Raw genomic sequence first — 19,826 nt, 5'->3', positions numbered from 1 at the left:
TTTTAGTCCTGCTAGGTGTCCACACACCCTCGTCATCTAGGCTAGCCCAGGTGGGGGCGGCAGTTTAGTCTCCGACAACCTGACCACGAAACCGGCTGCTCTGGTTTACATGGTACCAGATAGCAGACTACAAGAGGCCTGGCTTGGCAGAGTTTTAACACTGATTTAATGTTTTTTACAATCAGAAGTGATAGTATTATGACCTAAAAACTTCTGGCATTTTAAGCAGGTATAAAATTGAAATTTTGCATAAAGATAATGAGATGAATTTGACCTTTAAAATACAATTGATTGTAACAATCTTCTGTTGACAGAGAGATGGACTAGATAATGTGGTAGGTCTTATCTATCTCTTAATGATTCGGTTCTAATTTAATTTTATGCCAATTAACATTTGCCCGTTTTTATAAGAACAGTGTTAATATATCACAACAATAATAAACCTATGGAAATATTTCAGATTAGTTAGACATTCTGGTAAGTCTTCAGGTTGACTATGATAGACTAAATTGGAAACACATATTATGTCTAAATGTCTACCAAAATGAGGTTGTCATAACTGATGTTATAACACTGAATACTGAAAGTAATAATGAGGATATTTCTTTCCACTTACCAACTGTTGTTTAAATGCCTTACTGGATTTTATGTTATTTCACTTAAATTGACAGAATAGTTAGAAACAGTCATTCACTTGGTACTTATTTCAGTCTTTACCATCATCATTTATTAATCTTTTTTTAATGGATTTTGTGTCAAGTCATTCACATGCACCGTAAAAGTTAATTATAATAACAATCATTTCTCATAGCCTGACAAAGTGATCTCCGCCTTTGTGGCTACATCCAAAGGACTTGACAAGGAAATCAAATTGCAGGACAGGTTGGAAAGATCAAGGAATAGTTATGGGATTGTCTATTGGATCATTACATTGATACTGGCCAAGGCTCATGACAATTGTCTCATGAGTGGCCAGTAGCTCCTAAGAAATGAGCTGATAGGCGTGATGATTTTTTTTCCATCTTTTATCCGTGCCACTGACATTAATGAATATCAGCACTCTTATAATGCACACTTGGTAAATATTATTTTACTTATATAGCAAACAAATGAGTTAAGACCCCAGAGGCTTGAATTTCATGTCATCCTTTATGCAGGAAAACTACATGCAGGTGTCTGAAAATGAGTGAGGAATGGAGTAAGGAGTACAATATACCTTGTGAAATTGGGTGGGGATTCTTAAATGTCTGCATTTCATGAGATACGTGGAAGCTGCTGTTCTGATCGCAGCTTCTTGGCAGCTGACCGGTAGCACTTTTCTCTTGAAAATTCGGGGAATTTACTTTCACCGAACAAAACATGCTGACGAGACCAACTTTATCTGGTACTGGAATTTGATATAGGGTTCCTTTCTCTTAAATCATAAAGTTTGATTATTTTTCTCCAGGATCAGAGGCTACAGACCCAGGATCTCTCCCTTCCACTTTCTCTTATTTGGATGCCTGAGTTTTTGAAGATCCAATTTGCCCCACATGGACCTGAATTCAGCAGGTGTCAGGCACCTCCGCTGAGTTCAGCTTCAGCTCTCAGTGACCAGCACTTACGTCAGACCCGATAATGTGTCTCAATTTGTGGACACCAAATAGCATGTCGCCCACTATCAGAATCCATCTGAATCCACCTTTATCTTTGATGGCTCTGTGCTTTAGTTTCTGCATTTAGAGCGACAAGCTTCAAAGCTTAACAAGGTGTTATGAAACTGAATTATTTGTTGCTTGTACAGCGCTCTGAAGATCTAAAAATGCTGCTTTGCTATTAAGTAATAGCCAGGTACAGGCTGCTCAGTGTTTTAGCTGACAGGTGTCAACATCATGAAAATCTTGACAGATGACTGATAGATTACAAATGATGCTCATCGCTGGCACTATTGCTACCAGTCTCCAATAAGGGATTGGAAGGTCTGGAATGAAATTGCCCATCATCAGAGGCTTGTGCTCAAACTGCTTATGTGCTACCTTTTCTATGGAGGACATGAGCCCTCTGAGTTGTCCAGCTGTTGTTTTTCAGGAGAAACCATCTCACCTTAAAATTAACACAGCGTTGATAGAAATACAACACCTCCAAATGCAAGCAGCTACAGGAAAGAGGTGTTAATAACATCTCATCTAAATTTTGGTTGCTGTTTTGTAAGGAGATAATAATCACCTCTTTCAAATTAAATAGGCTGGGTAGATCATAAGCACTGTTTTGTGAGAAATCTAATTTACTTTGAGAATTATGCTATAATTTGACTGAACTTTTGTATTCACTTTTCTTTACCATATAATTAGTCATTATGGAGAATCAAAACTATTGTTATCTCTTAAAGAAAAAAGGCCTCCGAAACTGATAATTATATCACAGATCAACTTTTTTTTCTCTATATGCGGACTAAAATATGACTTGCAAGAAATGTTCAGATCAAGTGCCTCTTATCCAAGGGAGGATAAAGAAAGGCTTCACCCTAATGGTAGTGTCTGAACACCTGGGCCAGCGTCTCATATACCAAAGGCTCATGGGCACTATTCTGGTAGTGTAAAGTGTCCCTAAAATCATCTTTAAATACATTCATGTTCTCTCTTTAAGAGCATTTGATGCTGCCAGGGGTGGTAAAAACAAAGTTTAGTATTGATGAGAATCAGATCCACCGTTCCCCTACAAGACCTGTGGGGAAGCCTGCGAAGAGGCAGGTTTTCTTACCACACAGTCCCTGGGCTCTCTCACAACATGCTTGTGGCTTTTCATTAATTATTTTGTCCGATGGTAGATGATCAATAGAGAGACTATATGATCGCGTCTACCAGGTAAAGCAGCTTTCCTGTGTTTCTAAAGCTGGTACATCAGGGTCCTAATCAGGTTCCCCCAAAGCGATTGCATCTGCCATCCATGGCCTACAAATAAGTTACATTGAATACCCTTCGCTCCTGCACTGCCTTAGATCTAGGTGAACCAGTTTGAACAAATAAGAACAAGGCTTCATAGTTTTCCATTGTCTGCACTGAAACCCACATTTTTTCCTTTTCTTTTCTTTGGTGAATGCTGTCATTAAAATAAAAATGGCATTATTTATCTTTAATCTGTGGTAATGTTCAGCCGTCTCTCTGCCAAACCACGACAATCCCCTTTAAGGTTTCTGTTTGCATGAGCATGAAAACTTAAATCAGTAGGTTCTGTCTGTAAGGCTGGAGCCTTCAAAATCCTGTATAGGTTCATTTGGGATTGAGGTTTAAATAACTAAAATGAGAAAAAAATACCCTGTATTTTCTCTGTAATAGACTTATAACAAAAAGCCAAACTAGATCCCTCAGGCAGATGTAATTGTGTAACTTGCAGTAGACAGGTAGGATGCTGAGCTACTCAGAAAATTTTATTCGTGAGTAATATGTGCATCAGTGGCCGTGTCTATACAAGTGGTGGACTGCGCAGTTGTTACTGCAGTCATTTAGTACTTGCATAAGTGTCACCTCACAGGTTTTTTCCGATGCTACTACGCAGTACTGTTTCCACAGTTAGTGCCTGGCAATACTACTGCGTGGTCTACGTGTTCGTTACTGTGCCGTAATTCTGGCGCATTCAGTTTCATACCTGTAATTACAAGCACTAACTCAATGCACTGTCATCAGCGCTACTGCGCATTTGCGCCGACACGCAATTTTTTGGATAATGCATAATAAACTAATTTTACTGAGCAAGAGCTCATTAGTCCGGCATTGCCTGCTGTGTTAATGTGCAGTAGAATTAGTCTAGTGTGCCATCTGCCCTTGTGATAGGGTGTGTCGTGACAAACTTTTTCATCCCCTTGTGACCGCTTCTACGGGTTTTGTAGTGGTTTATCTCCTTCATCACTCAGCCTTCCAAGCAGCCTTCTAGTCCAATCCTTAACAAGTTATGAATGTGCTTGAATTTCCAAATGAAATAATTTCCTGCACAATTTTGGTCCCAAATATCATATCTCCTTTTCCTCTTGGGTTCCTATTCTTCCCAAAATAACACAACTCAAGGCTTTTTCCTCAAACCCCCAACAGTCTGAATCAAAAGCCCAAACAAGCAAAACTTAGCTAAATATCTGCCTGGTCACAGCTTGAATTTCTAGTCCTTCCCTGAACTCCTCCAGCTCAGGCAGAAGGTAGAGTAGATTCAGAGAAATATGTAGCATATGCTTTTATCAGGCTAAGCACACTTTATCAGATGCTGTGAAAGGACATGTGCAGAGCAGTGTATAACATAGAGAGGCTGAATACAAAAGACAGGGAAGGCAGGGAGAGGAGAGAGAGGAGGGGGAATAGTGCTAGCAGAGGCCAATAAGCAACACGCCCATAGGAGCAAAGGGATCACAAAAAACTGTCCCAGATAATGGGGGAAAAATCCTTGTTCCTATTTAGGCTACACTAAACGCAGCCCAGCCTGTGAATGGTTTCATGTTCTTCAGGTTCCTGTTCAAGTTGCTATTTAAGGTTTTGCTGCCTCCTCTAGCTCCCTATTCCTATTAAGTTACTTCTTTGGACCTTGTCCTTTCGGTGAACATGAAAGAGCGCTCCGTACTAATCTTCTCTCAGTTGAACTGCTTCTCCCTAGCTCAGGTGTTTCCCACCCCAAGCTTTCCCAGACCTTTTTTGAAGGAAACTTTTTATTCTGCAAGTGTATCCTTTAATTCAGTTATCTATTATCTCATTAACACTGTCTTTGTCAGTGTTGTGTTTATGCTGTGTATCACAGCTAAGTTAACGACCAGAAACAGGCGCCCAGTATTTGTCCCTGCCCAAGCTATGTGCCTTCAAGCTTGATTAGCAGAGTTTGTTTGGTTTTGTTTTATTCTAAAGTTTCTCACAGTAAAAATGGCCCATATTAATAGTCAAAAACTGAAAATCCTTGCTTAGCATATTTGCACAAGACCTAGAGAGAAGCTGCAGATATGCATAATTTACACCACCATAGCAGTAGGTACTCTTCAGGATCCACTGTCACCATCTCTTTTAGTCATTTATGCTATCAGAGAGATGTAAATGGGTTTAACTGTAAGTGAGAGTGAAGGCCACCACCTAAAACGTCTGCTTGACTTATTAGCAAAGGAAATGTTTGAAAAAGAATTAATTAAAACGTGAGGGAGACTTAAAGGTTGTTGGTTGTAGCCGTGTTGGGCTAAGAGCCTTAGAAGCACACCATTCAGTGCTTGGCAGGTTTGTAAAGTACGGTCATAAGAGCATAAGACAAGTTACTTCTCTTGTAATCGAGTATTAAAAATGTTGTCCTCCAGTCACCTTAGCAAAAGCAGCAAGGACTTACAGCTTTGCTGCACACACTGGTGACAGGGGCTATCAGTCTCTGTAAACAGTAGAGCTGGCTATGATTTCCAATTCAGATTTTCTGAGGACAGTTCCTGCTTTCTGGCATATGCTGTGCCCCTGCAGACAGGCACTGCGTGTATTGAAACTTGAATAGCTGTCTATTTTTGTTGTTGCTAAATTTTTAACTTAAGATTCCCAGTCTGGTTACCTCTGACTGAGGTTGCAGTCACCCCCCAGTAATTTTCATTAAATTATAGTAACTGCAACTTTACGGAGCATAAAATTTCCCTGTAGTTTAAGTCTTTTAGCTGTGATCTGAGGCAATTTGTCATTATGGCCATAAATATACTGTAAAAAGGGCATCCAATTCAACCTCTTTACAGAAAATCTTCTGTGCGCGCTGCCCTTTTGCTTCTCTGAAAGGATGACCCTGACTTCTATTTCCTTGAATTAGTTAGTGAGTCTTGACAACTGAAGCAATTTCTGTGCCTTCTACTTTATATGTCATCATTAACATGTTAATATGGTTCAGTCAGAATCCAATCTTGCTATCTTTTATAGTTTTTCCTGCTCTAGTTTTGTTATTTGTATAGAAATTATGCTTGTGAAAGAGAAAATGCAGATTGATTTTTTTGTCCCTTAGCTTTATCTGAACCTGAAGTGCTGAGACAGGCAAAACATGTTTCCATTACTTAACTAAGCAAACAATAGAATATAAATCATAAAGGCAGGTGGACCAAGGTGTCTTTCTCATAAAGTGACAGCTATCTCATGAAGGACAATTTAATGGGTGACTGGCAATGACGTTTCTAAAAAAAACTGATAATCTCAAAGGGTTATGCAAAAAGTGAAGCTTGCAAAAGGTGTCAGTTGGGGGGCCCAGTCTCAAAAGAACTGAGAAAAGGAAATTGCCAAAAGGTTCTGTGCTTCTTTAATGATTTGTCTTGATACTTTTAAATGAAAATTTCTGTATTTAGCATATTTGCATTGACTAGCACATCAGAGGAATGTTTCTCATTGTCATTAGTGATGTTCATGTTTATAGTGTGGTTTCATTGCCCCTTTGATCATGCTTAAACATGCTTCAGACATGTTCTTTTGATGGATGCTATTGTTTAAACACTTGTCTACATTGATTGTTTGAGTCTTGGAAACAGGGAATCCATGTAAAACCATTTAAATAAAAAGTACATCCTAAATCCTTTTTACTAAAAACTTTCATCTGCTCTTTATAGTCAATGAAAATATTGCTTCCTGGGAAAGAACATGGTACACAGGGTTTTTATGACTGTTCACAATGATAAAAGGTCTATACACGTCTTAGTAGTTGTAGGCATATCTTTAGTTATATAAAACCAGTAATTATATATGAAGATTTGAATCAGTCATAATAATCCATAGTAGCCTGCAGATCATTATCAGTTAATCTACATTATCATTTAATTTCCACTTCTGACTGACTACATATACTTTTACATTATCCTAACCAAGCTTTTTCTGTTGACTTCCTAAGGGTGCCTGTAGATGTGCAAGACATCTGCTCCAACTCACTGTAATTATAGCGTGTCAGAGCAGACTCAACAGAGTTTGCAGGAGCCATGCTAGTTAGCATTTTAGTTAGCATGCTCCAGCAGCCTCAGTGCCTCGTGTATTTAGCATCCCCATGCTTCAAAATGGTGGCAGGGGTGCTTTGCTAAGCCCACAACCCACAATCTAGGAAAGGCAGAGATCAGTGGACTGGGTGGGACTATGGGAGGAGGGCAGTAGGTCCCAGAAAGGCACATGAAGCCTGAGCCTGCCCGGGGCAGTGTGCAAGCAGAAGTACAGCCCAAGAGGAGCAGAGACTAGGGCCTGGGGCCCAGCAGCCCAAGAGGGGTGGAGACTGAGAAGGGCAGAGAGATGAAGCATGAAATGAGACTGAGGCTCACCAAAACGATTCGCAACACCTGCCAGGCATGGGCACAGCTGTAGGGAAGGTGGGTGGCAGTGAATAGCCCATAAGGCACTGGGTGCCCTGGGGCACATATGGGCCAGGAAGCATTGCTTGGGGGCAGCGGGTCTAAGAGAGTGGGACCTGCTTACAGGAAGATAGATCAAGGCTTGCTCTAAGACCTATGAGCAGTCTCCCTTTCTACATCTCTTAAGAATATCAGTGTGTGGCAAGTGAAAGGAAAAGGAGGGTACCTTAGAGACAGACTAGGGCAGGAATTGTATGGCCACTAGGGGGGCATCACGGCCACCCATGGGGCACAGTTGTGCTACAGAATTTTTTTTCTTTTTAAATTATTTATTCTGTGTCAAGTTTTCCTACTGTAAAGCCAGACTCCCTAGGGAGAAAGAGAGACAATTATAATACATTTAGAAATTCATAAATATTTAAAAAGGAGCACCTTAGGTAACCCCTTTTCACATGAGCAGCACCACTGACTTCAGCTGGACTACTCATGGGGGTGGCACAATCCAGTGCAAAGCTAGTTTTTTGATGCATGATAAGACACTGATGTATTTTGGAATTTAATATTTCATGGCCAGCCAAATCTGTAAGAACAAATCATCTGACTCTCAGAAATGGTTTCCCCTTGATTCTTAATGCTATAAAGCTGCTATTTGAAGCCCTTGTGGAACATAAATAGGATATTTGATCTTAAACATGTTACTGGTGTGGGACCAAATAATATCCATTTTGGATCTTGGGCCACTATAATTTGGGGAGTGAGAGAAAAAGGGAAGCATAGCACATTTGTAATGTATGTGTGTGTTTAAATATATTGCACCTGTTTAAAGTTCCTTGGTGATCTTAAATGTTAGAATTAGTCCTGGAAGGGCTGCATTCATCAGTCAAGTGCAGATAAAATGGTCCAAGATGCCTGGTTCTACAGTTTATCACGTGGCTATCACCATAGCCCATGTACTTGGTTTGTATGTGTTCACCCCTGCCTGAGTGTGCATACATAAATATAGATGCATCAATATATTCATACACATAATTACTGCATAATATTTCATCTATCCTTGCTCTTACAAACATTCTTGATAAAGCGACAGACTTACTACTCAGACCAGGGTGAATCAGCAAGCTTGTCTATACCAGGTGATGCAGAGATATCCATGCTGGGTCTGCTGTGTCTCCATAGCACGCAAAGTTAGTAGTTCAGACTGCAGAGCAGTGTAACTATATTATTGCAGTGCTGTGCCTCAAGCAGTAGGGCTACTTAACCCAGATAATGTTATTCAATACTAAAATTAGTTCAGGTAACAAGATAAGGTTAGTAATGTGATATCTTTTATAAGACCAACTGAATAGTTGGAAAAAATTGTTCTCTGCAAGATTTCAGGCATAGGCGTGCTTCTTCAGGCACAGTGAGAGTGCACTACAGTGTGGGAGCTAACTGGGGTATCGCTACACAGCACTGCCATGCACTGTGTATACATACTCATTATGACTATGATTATATAGTAATATACATAATACATAATAATATTTAGTACATTAAGAATACACTGTTATACCTGATACCCCAAACAGCTTGTAATTTCATACCAGAATAGGACTGTGAGTAGTTAAGTGTAGTTCAAAGTCAGTTATCCCAGCAGGATGTAAAATACTTGAAGGAGAATAACAGGGTGGTAATACTGTTTGATATGCCTCCTTTGTCCTGAAGATGGTGAAAAATTGAGTTAAAATGCAATAGAAGGCCAGATCATCCACAGATGGAAATTGCTTATATTTATTTGCAGGATCTAACCCTATTTCCCAGTAGCTTTGATTGTGTTTTTTTGCTTCTTTTATCATGTGTATTACTTTGCCTCATATGCTCTGAATTTCTGAAATACCCATATCCAGCACTGCTATTTACTGGAGGTATAAGCTGCAAGTGAGTGTGTATGGTGTAGGCCCTATCCAAGCAAGTGGGTTCAAAGAGCAAACACTTATGATTGTGGGGGTGAGGGCAGGAGGAGGAGGAAATGGAGGTGGGCAGGAGCATCAAAGATTAATGCTTGAGGCTTGGCATCTTGTTTTTTTCCAATTCTCTCTTTCTTCCCCTTGATTTTTTTCTCTTTTATAGCATTTGCATTTGCTTCCTAAAGTAGAGTTACAAGATATGAGATGGAGATAAATAACTCTCATGTATTGCTGAGAGGGGCTGTCCAAAAATACAATACATTTCTAGTTGCTTAACTGATGTAAAAAATGGTTCATGGGACATAAGACCGATGATGGATTTCTAATCATATAAATAAGACAAAAGATTTAACTCATTGTGTACTGACACGTACACTGACATTTTCTTTTCAGATCCCAGGTTTATTAGTGCCCACTTAATACCTGAGAGTGACAACCCAGAAGATGACAAAATCTATTTCTTTTTCCGAGAAAATGCAATTGATGGGGAGCACTCTGGAAAAGCCACCCATGCCAGAATTGGGCAGATCTGTAAGGTAAAATAATGACAAATTGAGTGAGATTGAATACCCTTATTTTAAGTTGTGAGAGTGTTATAACTAACTCGTTTTCTTTCCTGTAAATTATTATGTATTAGCATTGGCAGTGTAGTGAAGCTGAGGTCTTTCATAGTTTCACATAAACATAGGAGACAAGTAGAGGTTAAGGGTTCAATTCTGGTCTGTTTGGAGAAGCAGCACAAGCTTATGATGCCTTGTACCAAAATTATCAGAACGGCTTGACTTCTAAAAAGGTATCTGCAAGAAATATGGCACTTCCTGCTCCCAAATAGGCTAGAAGTTTACAAATTTTCTTATGTATTTTGATACATTCCAGTTCCCATATAAGATAAACCCCTTAGGCTAAGTGCAGACATTTGGGGGGTTAGGTGGTGGTTAGATCACATTAAAAATGGGCACCCAATCTAAGGTAAGTTCCAGTGAGCGGGGCTGGGCAATTGAGGGTGGGAGGCAGGGAAGTAGGTTTGCGGGGAGCGGGGCAGGATTGGGGGCTGTCCATGAGAGGATGAGGAGGGGGCAAGCAGGATCCATGGGAGTGATAGGGGCATAGGCAGCATCCACAGGACAGACTGGGAGGATCGGAAGGGTGGGGAGGCAGGCAGCATCTGTGGGGCTGCTGGGGTCCTAGGGTTTAGTGAGATCAGGGGGGTTACAGGGTTCACAGGGCACATTGGAGAGAGGACTAGGGGCTGTTTTTAGCACCCCCCCAACACCCTCTCCTGGCAAACCTACCCCCCTCATCCCTTCTCTTCACTGATACTTACTTCCTTGGCTACTGGCAGCAGTGAACACCGATAAAAGCACCCATAGTGGCTTGCAGGATGGGTAGTTCAGTGCAAGGCTGGTTTGTTGGTGGGAGAGAAGGGGCCAAGGGGGCTGAAAATAGCCGGTTGCCAGGAAGGCAGGTAGGAAAAGTGCAGCCCAAGGCTGGGGCCAGCAGCTGGGCTTTCCCAGCCCTGGGGCTGCACAGCTTTGATGCAGCAACCTAACTTAGATTAAGTTTGAGTGTCCATCAGTCCAGGTCTATTTTAGACTTGGTACTGTCATTTTTAGACCAGTCTATTTGTGCTGAACTTCTGTAAGGTTATGGATATAGATTGATTTCCGATCACTGAGACCGGGTCTCAGTGTAATGTCTGCATCTGGGCAAAATAAGTTGGATCAGGTGACCATTTTTAACCTGATCCAAACTCCCCCTTACCTCCCTGAATGTCTGCACTTAGCCTTAAAGGTAGAGTCAAATAATTGTTTGGGCTAAATTCAAGAAATGGGCAAGGATTCACCAAGCTCTTAATGATTGCAAATGGGTTCATTCATCCCTACTGTCAAATTATTTATTTATTTTTTTTTGGAGCCTTTTAAAAGATTTTTACAAATTAAGTGATATCCATGAAAATTGGTAGTCTTGGTAAACACAGTGTTTAAGATAGAGTTTCACATTAATCTTTGGTTCAAAGTCATTATCTCTTAAAATCAAGAAACTGGAGTTTGAAAAATTATACACTCACCTTCACAGGGTCTTTAGTCTGCTGCCTTTCCCATCTCTGCAATTATGCCACCACCCTGCCACCTCTACTACTTTGATCTACTGAAACATATGGGTCTGCTTTGCTTATTTTCAGTAAAGAATAATTAACTGTTTAACCCTTATTAATGTTGGGTAGGGTGAAACCTTGTATGAAACCTGAAGAACAAAAGCTCTAAATCAGAATAGGCTAATATTAGTCTGTCCAGATTTCTCTCTCTCTCTCTTTCCAAGTTAGGGTGTTTTAGGAATCATTTTTGCAAATGGTATCAAATGCATAATGATATCAAATGCATTCACCATGGTAAATTGAAGCATCTATGTGTTGATAAAACAAGAGTCTTTACGGTGCATAAAACAGTTGATTATGTGATATTTAAGTAAACACATTCTTACTCATTAGTCGTCCCCCCCCCCAAAAAAAATATTCAACTGACTTTTAAAACAGGGGTATTTCCAAAAGCTAATGCAGAATATTTCCTCTATTAGAATGACTTTGGTGGACACAGAAGCCTTGTTAATAAATGGACAACTTTCCTTAAAGCACGCCTTATTTGTTCTGTGCCAGGGCCGAATGGCATTGATACTCATTTTGATGAACTCCGTAAGTAGTCAAAATCCTTCTGATCACAGAACCATTATCTAGTAGCTGCACTACTGAAATGGCCATGTTTTTACTGGTTTTCTTTTTTTTTTTGTTTTATTACAGAGGATGTGTTTCTAATGAACTCAAAGGACCCTAAAAATCCAATAGTCTACGGAGTGTTTACAACTTCCAGGTACAGAATGTATCATTTTACTTGTATGGGAACCTGTGTGGCTGGTAGCTTTAAAGAGCTCCCTTTGTTAAAATGTTCTTAAGAAGCACAGCATTTTCTTAACCTTTGAACTGCTAGGAGTCAGTGGAAGTAAGAGGTAATGAATTAAGTTTCTTTTCTTATGAGCAATGTACATCATCGCCCTAAAGCAAGTGGCCACACAGTTGGAAAGAATGTGTCAGCTTCTCAGCCTACTTCTCTTATAGCACTGGCTTTAAATATCAAGGTAAAGTGCTGAAGTCCTTCCTGAGTAGACCTAGTAAAATAATACAAACTCCTTGCCCCCACCCTTCTCCCCAATTTTGGGGAGGAAAAAGGGGGAAATGATCACCAAAATTCAGAATAATTTAGAATTGTTATTTGAATTGTAAATGACCATTCAGTAAGAAGCTAAAAACAGCAATAAATGTTGACATTTGGAAAATGTAATAATTTCCAAACATCCCCTACCTTGATCATCTACATCCTTGGTGCAACTAACTTATTTCAGTGTGCTTACACTAGCATTGTTGCCTGTGGAAAGATTGCTGAATATGCCTCTGTGAGAATGGGTACCAATGGCCAGGAAAGGTGGCACATTATTTTCATTGTGATATCACTTTTTGATGATCACATGAGACAGAAGAGTTATCAAGGTTCACATTGCACATGGCATTTACTGTCCTTGTAACAAACCTGGAAAAAGCCACAGCCTTGCGATTGCAGTGTACATTGTCCAAATGAGTAAAAAAACCCAAATAATCAGGAGGAATATGAAAACCATTCTGTAAACCAAAGAAGTGGTTACAGAGCCTTTCACGTGAAGGCCACTATTATGAATCATGTGCGTTATCTCTTCTTCTCTTATATGCACCAGTAAATTACATTTTAGAAATGATGCTATAAAAGTTTTCTTTTTGTCCTTCCTCCTTTTTTAAAGTAGTTCTTTTATAAAACCAGGGCTGAAAATCTGAAAACACCATCTCCAATAAAGAGCCTCTTTTTCATGGCAAACACTTCCTACCCTAAGATTATCCCTACTGAACTTCACTCCAGTGGAATTTTTGACCCTATATAAACAGTTGTAGAATAGCAAGCCATTCAGTTTAGAAAACATCTAAGAGATTTGTATCATTTCAACTGAACTTTCCCAGGGAATGGGCAGGCGATTTCTGAGAAAGCATGTCAGTTTTGAAAATCAATATGTGTAATACATTAAAAAGCAACAAGCCATTACTCCCACAGCTGCCCTGTGATTAAATTGACAGATAATGTGAAGAAACTGATTTTTCTTTTCCCCCCTCTCATTTTAGTAACATCTTCAAGGGGTCGGCAGTGTGTATGTACAGCATGACTGATGTGAGAAGGGTGTTTCTGGGTCCCTATGCTCACAGAGATGGCCCCAACTACCAGTGGGTTCCTTATCAAGGACGAGTGCCATACCCACGGCCAGGAACTGTAAGTTTACACAGTGATCAGATGCTATAAAAGGAGAAATATAGTGAAAAATTGTTTAATGCACTGTATATGCATTTGTATTACAGAAGAAGCTGAAAGAGAGAGACAGGCAGGCTAATGAAGAAGAAAACTGGCAGTAACTTCAGGTTCAGAATTTACTGCTTCTATTTCTAATATGCAGCTGCAGTATCAGTGCGTTTAACTTGCACACTTTATTCAGACACTGTTTGTATCAATTTCCATAAAAGTTTGACTGAGCAAAGTCCCAAGCAAGTGTGGGATTTGTTGAGTGTCTGTCTGGCTCTTAAGGAATAATACAGCTGTTGGCTCCTCGAACAGCATTTATATTTAGTGCATTAAGCTAACCATTTCTGCAGTAGATGGAAGAGTGACTGGCATAATTACCAACTCCCACAGGCAGTTTTTTAAAACCATGTTTCTACCTGTCTGTCTCTTTCTAATGTATCATTCACTATGGTATCAAGGCAACAGACAGTAAGAAGCATTAGAAATAGAGGTATATCCAAACTCCTGTTCCTTCTTGGAGATTAGGTGTTTGACTCAGGGCTACACATTAGACACCTGTGCTATCTCAGGACCCAGAAAACCCGGAGGATAGTCAGTTTACTCATACTGACAGTGGCAATCAGTTCAGTGAAAAGCACAGCCCTGATGGGACTTTCACTGTGAATATGGGCCCTGGTAAAGATGACTCCCCACCCCAAACTTTGTTACACAATAGCCTAGTAGTTGGTGTGTTTGCCTGAAGAGTTAGTGACATGGGTTCTAGGCCCTTTTCAGCATTTGGGTACCCAAACTCACATCTTTCACTAACCACCAGGCCTAGGGCAGACTAGATGAGGGCAAACTCTACCACTTATGGTAAAGCTGGGACATTGGGAAGCCAAGAGCATAAGCTTCATAAAGTCAGAATATTGCCAGGACTGGTTATACCTTTACATTCCATTCCATTTACATTGGTTAAAAACTAGTAATTATCTTGGCAACAGATAGCAGAGCTCCATGGGGTGTGCTGGAATCACCGGGCTAGACAATTATGCTCCCTCCTATTTGTTCTTCTGGCTCAATGGATCTCAATGGATCTTGAAGGCTGGATAGGCATCTGGCTGGGGTCATCTGACTCCAGCACTCTTTCCTGCTTGGGCAGGCGGTCGGACTCGATGATCTGTTGAGGTCCCTTCCGACCCTAGCATCTGTGAGTCTTTGGTTGCCTAAAGGTAGTCATATATGGTTGAACTGGCTTGCTACAAGAAGGGTTTTCCTCTAAAAGTAGCAAAGAAGTATAGTTCAGGGAAGAAACCAGTAGCAGCCTATGGACCTTATAAATAACATATTGTCCTTTTCTGTTCTTCAGGCTACAAACTAGTCTTTGAAGTCTGGTCTCAGAACTGGCTTCCATAGTAAATGTGTGATACCATTGTTAGGCAACATAGATGACTGGCCAAACATAAAGTACTTCCTAACTAAAAGAAAAGCATGTTTCTCCACTGACTGAATTGTGCAGTTCTTCTCCTTCCATAGAACCGATTGCTGAGGAGATTGCTAACTTTCCCAGAGTTAAAACACAAGCTCTGCAGTTTTAGAGGGATTTGATCTTGGTCAGAGACTTTTTTGTACTTTCCTTTGAAATTTAAATCACAAGATGATGCCAAGTTCTATACGTCTGAGATGAGCTATGAAGCCTCTGTATCTCTAGCTGCCTAGGCAGTAAAGCGGAAGAGGAAGGGGTGTACCTTGTACTTGACTGAGTAACCATGGAAACACCATTCTTATAAAGAATCAGATTAATTCCTTATGTAACTCATGCCATCTCCATCTGAGCGTGGTAGGCTTTTTAATGAGTTCTTTTTCATTAACCTGTCTTTTGAAATTCTATTGAGTCCCAGGATTAATTAAACCAGTTTTAATTGGAATGAATATGCATGCATTAATCAATGGATTGATTAATTACAATTTAATTAATTCTTTCACACTTTCACACATGTGTATATATATATATATGTATGTATATATATGTATGTATGTAATGTGTACAAATATATACACATATGTATATATATATTCACCATGAGATCTTCTTTTTCATTTTGTACACACATATGCACATAGACATATATTGCAATAGGACAAAATAAAGTCAGCTACAGCTGTGCAGATAGACTGTGCTGAAAATTTGATCTATTGTTACCATGTTGCTTGTGCAAGAGTGGTGGAGATGAGCACTGAGCAGAGCTACCAGATGTCACTAAAATCCTAATGAACCCTTCCAAATATTTCTCTGCCTTCAGCAATTGTGTAAACATCAACAGCGTTAACATATGATCTCCTCCCAATCTTTCATATAGGCTGGGGTGTCAAACTCTGCTGTGGGCTTGTGCTGCTCATGGCGGCCGCTCTGCCACTGTAGGACATGAGCAGGAACGGGTGCCCTGTGCAGCTTACAAGGCCACCCGGCACTCCTTACATGCTGCTTGTGGATTACTCTGGGACCCCAGGGCTGCATGGGGGGCCGGATGATGTGGCTCTAAGAGGTGGATCTGTCCTATGTGCTGTATGTTTGATACTTCTGTAGGCTACCTGATCACAATTCTGGGAAGTGCTTTTTTTCTCCCCAGTGGAGAATTTAGACACAAAAAAGCTAAGTACTTACCCGATCTCACAAAGGGAAATTTGCTGCCTAACAGGACAACAATCCCCCAAGTGCTAGGCTGAGATCATAACCGCTGCAGCATTTTCTTCACTAGAAAAAATATGACATAAGTGTTAAATAGGCTTTGTACAAGCTCTCTCCTCAGGGTGGATCATATCTGAAGAGTTAGAGTTTTATAAAACTACAGTTACATTTAGACATGCTACGAAACAGAAAGCTACTCAGATTTCATTGCATTTTTTCCACATCAACGGTTTTGAAACATAATTCCTGTACTTGGAGGCACTGAAATAACACTCATATTAATAGGGCAGAATTTGGATTTAAAATGAGAAATGATTCATGCTTGAACAGAGATTTCTGTTTTAATTGTGATAAATTTGATTTATTTTCAACAGCTTTTGCAGATTTGTTGAGGGTGAAGAGGAAAGATCTTGAAGGTTTTCAGGTGTTAGATTTGTGGCTTCCCCATTCAGGAACAGTGCAAGTGATGGCAATAAGCAAAACCATTATCCTTCCCTGAAGAATAACACAGCTTAGGTATTTGAGAAATTTCATAGGTAAGGTGCCAACAAAGCCCTCAAGCATCTGGTGGCTTGCCCAGTCCCAGTAAACCGAAGGAAAATGAATGAGTTCACGGAGTATTCAGTACTCCCTGTAAATAGGTCTGTATCTGCACTGATCCTACTGCGTTGAGGGCTCTCAAGTTCCACAAAGTTATTCTTATGAACTTGCCTGTCTTTGGTTAGTAAATCAAACTCAAAATCCCAGCTGTTTTCTTTACCTTGGGTTACATCCATTCTTTCTTCGTCATTCTGGAGCATGCAGAACTCCAGCTGAAATTCATGGCAAACAAGATATTCGCCACCCTGTTATATTGGGCTCTTTCAGGTTGGCCAGGGATGAGCCCTAGCCTACTTTTCTTAACTGAACACAAGCACTGACCAGCTGAAATTAAATGACAGGAAACTAAGAATGATGCCAAGGCTTCCTTTTGCTACAGGGAGATTAGACACAGGCCTCACTCCACTAAATTGCATAGATAAACTTAATGTAAGTATTTCAGTAGTGTCATGAACATCAGTGGAGCTACTCCATTGCATAAAGCTAAGCAAATGCAGACATACTTTTTCTTGACTATGTGCCTGAGCCTGATCTCACCTAAGTCAAAAGAAGCCTTGCCATTGCTTGAATGGGTATGTTGCCATTAACATGGATTCAAGAGGTATGAGGCCGTTTCATTGGATGCATTGTTGTTATGAACTCTCTCCAAATATTTTCAGCAAAAGCACACAGAAAAACACTGTACCTTCCTGTCCACCTCACCTTTAGTATGCACCCAGAGCACAGAGCCAGCTAGACCACAGAGCGCTAAGGGATTGATTCTTGCCTTTTTTTCAATCCTCTAGTCTCCATGTCACTGTCTAAACTCTAAGATCAGATTTCTCTTGCAAGTGCTCATTATTATAGAGATACAACTGGCTTTTTATGAACGTTCTGCCTAAAATGTACTGTCGTGGCCAACGCTGCAGCTAACAAGCTCTTTTGCTAGAAAATGGGTGGAAAGCAAACACAAAAAGGTCAAAACACAGCTGAAATGTACTCATTTAAAAATTAGAATGAATATTCATAGATTTTTTGCCGTGTTTGCCCAGATGCAATTACCGATATTCAGTACATGTATAGCAATTTTCTATTAAAATCACTTTAAATACATTTTCTAATTCATTGATATCTAATTAATCTGAGTAATCAGTAATACACACTAGTTGGAATATTACTTGGGATCTAAAGCAGATTCTGGAAATGAACAATAGAATTTTTAAACATAAAATTTCAAATTGATTTCCACATTGCTAAAGGTTTTCAAAGATTTCTGGTCATTGTTGGTATATCTTTCTAGTGATCAATATTAAAGCAGAAAAATATAATTGTAATAATAAGAAGGGTTAGAATATAGAGACGGTAGGAATAAGAACTTGTTCTTATGCTGATTAATCCAGTAATTATGTTTAATCATTAAGTCTTTATTAGTATGTTAGGCTGGATTAGGAAGGGAATTTCCTAAAATGTCCCTACTTGAAAACATACAAAAAAGTGAAATCCTATACTTCACATAGCCATATATCCCAATACATCTGCTCCATATAACACATCCTCTTTTGACAGCATTGATTTTTTTCATTTCTGATGAATTATTAATACTCTGGATCAAGGTGATTGCAAAGACAATTGATTTCTCTATTAAGCCTCCTGGAAGATTTGGATTCCTGTTTAATTACATTTTGTCGTCTAGGTTTTTGCTTTAAGTGCTGGATGTTTTACAGGTGTAAATAAAAGACAAGTTACCCAGGGCATTTTGGTATCATTTTAGCACCTAATAGGTATCCGTGCGTTGGGATCAAATACAGTAAACACAAGCACCACAAAATGTCTCTCATACTTTTTACATTTGAACTTGATATTTTCTGTCTAAGGGTTTGCTGTCAGGGGAGTTTAAGTCCTCAGCTTTCATATGCGTCTTTGGATGAGCTGTTTACCAGTTTCATTGTGTCTGTTTTCTCATCCGTAACATAGTGCTAAAAATAATTCTCCACTTTACAGAAGCAGGCCAAAATTTCTAATGTTCATGAAAATACTCTGAAATTCTGAGCAGAAAAAAATTTAGGTGAGAGCATGAGCTATTTAGTCCCTGGTAGTTAAGTTTACTGACCCAATAGGATTTTGAGTTGCTGGGGCAGTGCTTCTGGGTGTCCGAGTCACAGCTTTGCCTACTGCCTCCCCGATTCTTTCTTCCCTTTTCCCAGTTTCCTCAGAGAGCACAGCCTCTGCCACTCCTGTGCTTTGTATGGAATCAAGACACAAGATTGTTTAGCCTTAAACAAGATGACTTGAGGAAATCTCATCCAGTGCAACTGTAAGGACTAGAGACAACTTAGTCCTAAATAGAAAGTAGTATCCCTTCAACTGTTAAACTGCTTGCTACAAGTAGGGATAGAGGCAACTAGTCTGAATTCACACACATGACTATATTCACCACCCCAAGCTATGAAGTTTTATGATAATTTGGCACAACAGGTTATGAATTATCAGGACTATGTGGCTGTGTCCAGACAATCAGAAGCTGGAAGAGTTGGAGTTTCACTCTCAGCTCCGTAGAGCATGATCCAAAGTGAATGGGTTTTGGCTAAGTCTTTATTGTATAGATAACCATGTGCTTTTATCTTTGGTCTTTTGTGCAATGATTTTAGCACCCATTTGCTCTATATTGCTACTTGAAAAGACAATATTATTTAATAAAGTACTGAAAATTAATTACTATATTTACCAAATGCAAGATACCCCAGAATCTATGCTGACCTCTCAATAATTAGATTCTATTTATGGATAGTTTATAAATTCGTTATACTTTTCCATGTATAGAATTGAATTATTGGAAGGTCATCTTAAAATTGTTCTTCCCCTCAACTGCTGTGGTGGGAAAAGCAGTGTCAGGGAAGCAGGTGCTGGGGTAGGCAGTGGGGGGCAGGTGGCTTGGGGAATCAAGCAGCTTATCCCCTGCTGCCTGTCCCCCTCCCCCCGCCCCC

At 39.8% G+C, this 19,826-nt stretch overlaps 1 protein-coding gene across 1 annotated transcript in view; it reads left to right on the top strand.

Annotated features, from left to right (window-relative positions):
• The window catches only part of SEMA3A (semaphorin 3A), a 221,211-nt gene that overhangs the window by 151,411 nt on the left and 49,974 nt on the right, over positions 1 to 19,826 (top strand). The window contains exons 6-9 of the mRNA XM_019509508.1: positions 9,622 to 9,764; positions 11,803 to 11,917; positions 12,023 to 12,092; positions 13,424 to 13,568. Coding sequence (XP_019365053.1) covers positions 9,622 to 9,764; positions 11,803 to 11,917; positions 12,023 to 12,092; positions 13,424 to 13,568 — 473 coding nt within the window. The remainder of the gene's footprint in view (positions 1 to 9,621; positions 9,765 to 11,802; positions 11,918 to 12,022; positions 12,093 to 13,423; positions 13,569 to 19,826) is intronic.

The sequence above is a fragment of the Gavialis gangeticus genome, unplaced genomic scaffold, assembly GCF_001723915.1.
Source record: "Gavialis gangeticus isolate Ggan-Ray unplaced genomic scaffold, GavGan_comp1, whole genome shotgun sequence".
NCBI classification, from domain to species: domain Eukaryota; kingdom Metazoa; phylum Chordata; order Crocodylia; family Gavialidae; genus Gavialis; species Gavialis gangeticus.
Note: the sequence above shows the minus strand (reverse complement) of the source record. Positions and strands in the feature narration are given on the sequence as shown.